Source organism: Galeopterus variegatus, unplaced genomic scaffold, assembly GCF_000696425.1.
Source record: "Galeopterus variegatus unplaced genomic scaffold, G_variegatus-3.0.2 Scaffold2525, whole genome shotgun sequence".
NCBI lineage: Eukaryota > Metazoa > Chordata > Mammalia > Dermoptera > Cynocephalidae > Galeopterus > Galeopterus variegatus.
The window spans coordinates 118,158-125,189 of NW_007728636.1; the positions used below are offsets into that span (position 1 = coordinate 118,158).

Genomic DNA, 7,032 nt, shown 5'->3' on the forward strand with positions numbered 1-7,032 from the left:
TTGTAAAAACAGAACAGCCTGAGACTTGGGGCATATAGCTTTGAACCATATGAAACTACTGTACTGATATTCAGCTGTTTGGGGCCTACAAACAGCAATTTCATATGGCTCAAACTAATGTATGTGAAGCCTAGAATATCAGAACTGATAGAGCTCTTAGAGACTTCTAAATCTATTTCATTGTGCTGAAGAGGAAAAAGGACCAAAGAGAGAGGTGTCCAGCCTGAGGTCATATACCACTTCAGTGGTAAAATCAGGGCTGGTTTTCTTTCCACTGAACCATGTACCTGCCTTTCACACTCAGCTTCTTTTAATATATAATCTTCTAGGTATGATAATCATCTTCTAGAAGCAGGTTTCAACCTGGTACCAGAAAATTTCTCACAGAACTCAATCAAAATGGAAGAGGCTGCTTTAGAGGTAGTGAAGTCCCCATGACTGGAGATGGGGTTGGGAAGGGCCCTGCAACACAGCTCAAAAGGCACGTGAACGACGACAAAGTTAATGAGGCAGAACACTCAGGACCCTGCACTTGCACAGGCTCCTTCTTAGGGTCCTAGGAGGCACCTAGCAACATATTAACTGAGTGGTATATTTTTGTAATATCTGCAAAAGTCAGATGTTTTTTAACTCTTTTTCTTAAAGAGAGTGCTCAGAATTGTATAAGCTTCAGGCCTGGATCAACTCCTGTGTGGCACAGGGTTTTGAAAAGCACTAGGCAAGGTGACCAGAGTTTCTGGGTTCCAATCATGTCACTGCTGTGGCCCAGATGGCCAGCAGGGCACATGCTCTGCTTTCCTCATGGGGGGGGGAGGGTGTGAAATCAAAATGTTAAATGTGTTGAAAAACATAAAATGTGAACAAAAAAATAAGTAATATCACTCAGATTTCCTGTGATTTCCTTCTCATGGTTGTTGAAGCTATTTTAAAAATGTATCCCCAGGGCATCTTCCTGTTTCATTTCCCTGTGATTCAACTTCCTCTTCTCCTTCCTCTAACCCCCAGGGCCTCAATCCTCCAGCCACTTTCCTCTCTTCTTCTTGACCATCACATTCATTGGTCACTATCCTTGGTCATTGGTCATTATTTTTTGCTTCTTCTATATGTTTGTTCATGGGCTCCCACTGTTTATAAAGTATATCTTTGCCTGGAAAAAATTCTTATCCACAAGGCCCAGATCTGCCAGCCCCTCTCCTCCCACCACAATGATGACCTCTCTTAGCTCTGTTTCTTTTTGATCTTACAGACAGGGACACTGAAGCCTGATGTGGTCCATAGCTGAGTTTTGGAGGCCCTGGAAGACAATCCTCAGGTGTCTTGATCTTCTGCCTCGTGTTACAGCATAGACACACGGTTCTTGATGTATACGTGATAGGGGTCACTACGCTTGTCCACTTTGTGGGAGCGAGTGTATCCCAGGATGAGGCTGCCCACAGTGACAGCAAATAGGAACATGACAAAGAGAACGTACATGTAGGAGTTGTCATCACGGCCGGGTAGGCTGGCCCGGTGCTCCTCAGTCCAGTTGTCTGGTCCTGGCCCTGGCCTGCAGAGCAATTTGCCGTGAAGAGTGGCATTTAGAGCCTTCAGCACAGCGTGCAAGCTCTCATACCAGGTCTCAGTCCCATTGGTGGTCTCCATAGCAACAGGGATTGAGGTGTGGGAACAATCAGAGAACGCTCTGATGCTAAGAGAAAAGAAAGGGGATGACTTTTGTTATCTGCAGCTTTAATGACCTCCGCATTCCTCAGACCCCATCTGAGTCCTAGCATCATAGTTTACTCTGAACTACTTAATTTCTTGTCTATCTTCTCCACTAGACACAAGCTCAATGAAGGCCGGGCCTAAGTCTGTTTTACTCACTGCTATATGTGAGCACTTCTGACTCTATGAATGCAGAAGTTGTGGGGAAGAATCTAAATAATAGAGCAATCATCCAGGACTGGCCCATATTTCAATAGGTGCTCAACAAATACTTGTGGAAGAAAGCCTTCCCTGACCACAGTAACCCGTGTTAATCTTTCCTTTCTTTAGATTCTATAAATCACTGAACTTTAAGTTAGAAGGACCTTAGGAATTATTTAATCTAACTCCTCCCTTTTTGTACACAGGGAAACTGAGGCTCAGTGAGAATAAGTAGCTGTCCATGATCACAGAGAATATTTGAGGTAGAGCCAAGATAGAAAGCCCTGCTCTTCAGTGGTCAGCTCAGAGCTCCTCTGCTTCTCTGCCATCTCTCAGCAAGACTGTCCAGCACCATTAGAAGACGTTCATCAGAACTCTCCCTCAGCACAGTTATTTTTTTATACTCCACAGACACTATTTAAAAGATGTTTGGGGATGGCTTAAATTTCACTCTACCTGGAGGCCAGAAGCTGGATCGTTTGACCTCTCAAGAACTCTAGGTATTCCTTGCTATATGGGGACATTCTCTTGGAGGGGGTGGGGTGCTGCAGGGAGAGGTTGATTGGAGAAGAGAAGAGCAGGGTGGGCCTGAGGGTGGGGAGGTGAAAGGAGTGCTCAGTCTGGTTGGGAGTTTACCTGCCCCAGAGAGAGAAGACATAAGCATCTCGACTATCCCGCCTTCCAAAAGTAACTGTGTACGTGGCATATAATAGGTGATAATAAATGCTCCTTTTTCTTCTTCTCAGGGATCCTTAGTCTATGAAGGGTCTTCAAAAAGCTCATGAAAAGATTCCTATTATTTTGAATTCTATTTTTCCATGAACTTTTTGAAGTACCCTCATATAATATAGAAAAACATCCTAAGACAGCCTTGCATCCTTGTCTCTGAAGAACCATATGTCATTCCCTTTAAACAAGGCTCCATACTCACTTCCCTCAGGAAGCCTCCATCCAGCAATCCCCACCCCTCAACTACACTCCACAGGCTTTATCATCGCAGCCTTCCCTTCCCCCCAGCACTTACATATAAGGCAATGTGTGGCTGTCCTCCTGCTTTTGATAAAGGTAGCATCAGACAAACATCTTGACTCCTAGTCATCAGGGTTATGTCTCTCCCCCGTCTATGGGACTACCTTGAGAATGGTTAGGTGCTCTTTTTTCCTAGGAGACTGCCCTAAGATTGGCTGGAGGGAACAAGAAATGAGGCAGGGAGCCCAGTTACAGTGGTCTTGAAATAGTTATGGTGCAAGATGCTGAGTCCTGAGCTGAGACATAGGGGACGACAAAGTGCGGGCAGGGACAGATGTGAGATGTGAGAGGAGTTTTGGGGAGGGAATAGCTACAGCGAGAGCTGAAGGATGAAGTGGCCTCAGACAATGTTACAGGTAGACGACAGTGTAAGTGTCAGGAGGAGCCCACTCTGAGGGAAATAGCTACTTTTCCTGTTTGGACTTCAGTTTCCCTACCTATCGAAAAATATGATAATTGGGAGTTGTATAACAGTATAGAATTTCAGTTTTCCAAGGTAAAAAAGTTCTAGAGGTCTGCTGTACAACAGTGTGAATATTGCTAACTCTACTGAGCTGTGCACTTAAAAATGGTTAAGATGGTAATTTTTGTGTATTTTTTTACCATAATTAAAACAAACAAAAAAGATTGTCATTTCTGCCCTGCCTCCCTCAAGGCTTGCTGTGAGCATACACTTTTATTATGTTAAAGAGGATTTTTAAAACATATCTGTTTTTCATTTTTGAGAAGCAAATATGTATACCCATTAAAAAATAAAAGCAGTATATACAATGGAGATGAAATGTCCCTGTTCCTAGTCATCCAGGGCTCCTTCCCAGGGCAGTCACTGTTACCAGTTTTCTTAGATATCCTTAGAAATGGGTTTTAACTAACAGGGTAGAGGAAGGGCAATCTCAATCTGGAAAACTCACCAAACAGCAGGCAAATTCGCTGGCTCTGAGTTGGCTTCAGGAATCTTCTTGTAGATGCCTTAAAGCTCCTCAGCCCCTCAACCTCCTCAGGATGTCTCTGGACACATCTGGAGTCTCAGTATTGACTTGGGGAGCTGGGAAAGTCCAGAGCCAGAAAGAAAGGGAGGAGGCAGAAAGGGAAGGAACCAGACACACAGAAAAACTTCAAAACCAGGGTGGATCGCCCCAGGCTGGGCCCCAAGGCTTGTGCAACAGTCTTGCCCCCTCCTTAGTCCCCTCTGCTTTCTGTAGCAGCTGGGTCAGGCCAGCTGAGGGTTGCAGTTACAGGAACTGTGTAGTGGCCAAGGGGCATCTGAGTGTTGTCCCCCAACTCCAGGCTTAGGATGTCTTAATTGGGTGACTTCATGAGAAACCTCAACTTAACATGTGGACCCCTGTTCAGGAGCCAGCTAATAAAGGTGCAGCCTAAAACATTCCCTTTCCCAAGCGTACTGGTACCTTAGCAGAAGCCTTTTAGAATCCCAAGGGAATGATGTGAGTGGTAGCATGGCAGTTGGCAGTTGGGTTGGTATTTCATACAGGAACAAATGATGTGTTACCACTCAATCTATTTGGATAGACAGAGTGTAAACATGGTCACAGAATTACCACTGTCCATAGCACATCTTTGTTGTGAAAATTAAAGAATATATTTGGATAGACAGAGTATAAACATGGTCACAGAATTACCACTGTCCATAGCACATCTTTGTTGTGAAAATTAAAGAATATCACACAGTGCTTTGCAGAGCTGATGCTGGAAGGGCCTGCAGAGTCCATCTAGTCTAAACACCCTCACTTTACAGTGAAGGAAATGGACAGCCAGGGAGCTGTCTTGGTTCAGCAGCTACTTGTGTGGCTTTGGGCATGTGACTTCCCTTTTCTGGGCCTCAGCTTCTGTCTCATCTGTAAAATGAAGGGATCCTGGTCAGCCCTAACATACCATGATGGTACAAATCACACAACCACACTGTGAGATCATGGGAGATCAGATAGGCTGGTGGGAGAATCATTTGAGGAGCTTTCCAGAGCCCCTCGAATCCCAAGATAGAGAGGACTGCAGACTTCTTCCTCACAGGTGAAGATGCTTCTGAGCCTGGGACTGACCGATACCTAATATTCCTGCCTAGATAAACTGAGTGCCGAATTGGCTGACTTGTTCATATTTCCTCTTGACGCTCACCAGCCAGGGTGATCTAGCCTGGGGAGGAGATGGACCCTGTGCAGAAGGGGGTGATGTCAGGGACAGAGTGGGCTCTGAGGAGGGGTTCAGTGAGGGGAGTGAAGATTCATGAAACCTTTCATCCTTTAGGCCCTCCCACCAGGGCCACTCTGGATAGACCAGGATGTTTGTGGTTCTTTTTTTTTTTTTTTTTGTCCTTTTTGAGACCGGCCGCACCGCGCTCAGCCAGTGAGTGCTGTGAGCACACCGGTCATCCCTATACAGGATCCAAACCCGCGGCAGGAGTGCTGCTGCGCTCCCAGCGCCGCACTCTCCCGAGTGCGCCACGGGCTCGGCCCTGTTTATGGTTCTGATAGGAGAAAAAAGGCCATAGTTACACATCTTTGGGTGCTAGGTTTGGGTGGGAGTGAGGGCCTGGGTGCAAGGGCATCCTGTTTGGGTTGGGAGAAAGCTGATGAAGGACAGGTTGGTTCTCTATGACCTGTATGAGAGTACCAAGTTGGGGATTGGCAGTCAGGAACATTAGGCATTTTGCACCTGTTTCTGAGCTCCTTGGCTTCCCTCTCCAGGAGAGTTACTGATTACAAAGCTCCTCGGATAGGGGAGCAGAGCTCCTGCCCTGGGATAGGCCTTAGCTTGAAACAGGTGATAGACCAGTTAGGAAGGAAGATGAACAGTTACTGAGCAAGCTGAAAGAGACTTTAAAGATAATCTACAATCTACATTCTAGGTCAGCTCCTCCATTTTGTAGATGGGGAAACTGAAGCTCAGAAAGAGGAAGTGACTAGTCCAAAATGACATGACTAGTAAGTGGCAGAGCTCAGACGAGAACCCAGGCCTTTGGGGTGCTGTTCGGGTGCTCTTTCCACTACAGATGGCAGTGTTCCCTAGCACTAGAGCTGCATATTGCACCAACACAGGCTCCTTGTGTCAGGGGTGCCATCTGCTCTAACTTCAATACTACTGCCTTTTCCTGCATTGCACGTTCTCATCAACCTTAGTCAGCATCCAGCCCAGGGAAAGTAAGTTTTGGAGTAGGAGCTAGCCTGCCTTCATAGTCTTGTCTCCCCGGGCCCCTTCTGCCCCAGGTCTGCTCCTGATTCCCCAGACGCGCCAGGCTCATCCTCTTTCTCCACACTCTGTTCCTGCTATTTCCCTCACATTAACAGATTCTCACTAAATGTACTTGACTTGAACTTGCCCAGCCTCTGACTTGGGGGTTGGGGCATAAAGCTGTGATCTGAAGGATGAACTGGATCTCTTAGTAAGATTTACTTTCAGGGAAAAAGTGAAACTCCACCACTGGTTCTTCTTAGTTTCCCCATTGCTCTGTTTCAGCTACTCTTTCAGAATGAAAAGTGCCTGGAAATGAGGTACAGAGAGGCAGGTAGAAAAAGTCACACAAAGCAGATAGGGGGTCCAAAGACAACTCTTGGGATGCACAATTTTGCCACTGTCCCCCCACCTTCCACCCGCGGGTGATCTTATCACTACTGTGGACTGGAGAGCTGGGGGAGTGGGAGAGGAGTTGAAGGAGTGAGCCTTAACATCTAGTTGGAAGGAGACGCAGGAATAGAATCTGAGCTGGAAGGGGTCTCAATGATCATGTTATTGGTGCAAACTCCTCATTCAACCAGTGGGAAGATAGAGTTCTCCCCCAAGTAGATCACTTGCTGGAGGTCTCACAGCCCAGTAGTGGCAGAGGTGGGGCCGGAAACCAGGTATCCTGACTACCCTTCCACAGATCTTTTATTTTTATTTTTATTTTGTCAATATACAATGTAGTTAGTTATTGTGTCCCATCACCAAAACTCTCCCCCCTCCCACCCAGATGTGTCCCCTCCATTTTCTCGTTGTAAGAGCTTCAAAAAAAAAAAAAAAAAAAAAGTTGGGGTTGTTAAATCTTCCTCCCCCCCCCCCCCCCCCCGGCGCTTTTTTTTTTTTTTTTTTTTTTTTTTTTTTTTT

The 7,032-nt window shown here is 46.0% G+C and overlaps 1 protein-coding gene across 1 annotated transcript; it reads right to left on the reverse strand.

Annotated features, from left to right (window-relative positions):
* Positions 1 to 578: 578 nt before the first annotated feature.
* KCNE3 (potassium voltage-gated channel, Isk-related family, member 3) lies at positions 579 to 4,042 on the reverse strand. Its single transcript, XM_008582142.1, has 2 exons — positions 3,846 to 4,042; positions 579 to 1,681 (listed from the first exon to the last, which is right to left on the reverse strand). Exon 2 carries the CDS (start codon positions 1,639 to 1,641, stop codon positions 1,336 to 1,338), a length of 306 nt encoding a protein of 101 aa, XP_008580364.1. The 5' UTR covers positions 1,642 to 1,681; positions 3,846 to 4,042; the 3' UTR covers positions 579 to 1,335.
* Positions 4,043 to 7,032: the final 2,990 nt, after the last annotated feature.

Excerpts from the sequence above, each read along its gene's own strand:
- KCNE3 (XM_008582142.1), bottom strand. The coding sequence starts at position 1,641 with ATGGAGACCACCAATGGGACTGAGACCTGGTATGAGAGCTTGCACGCT.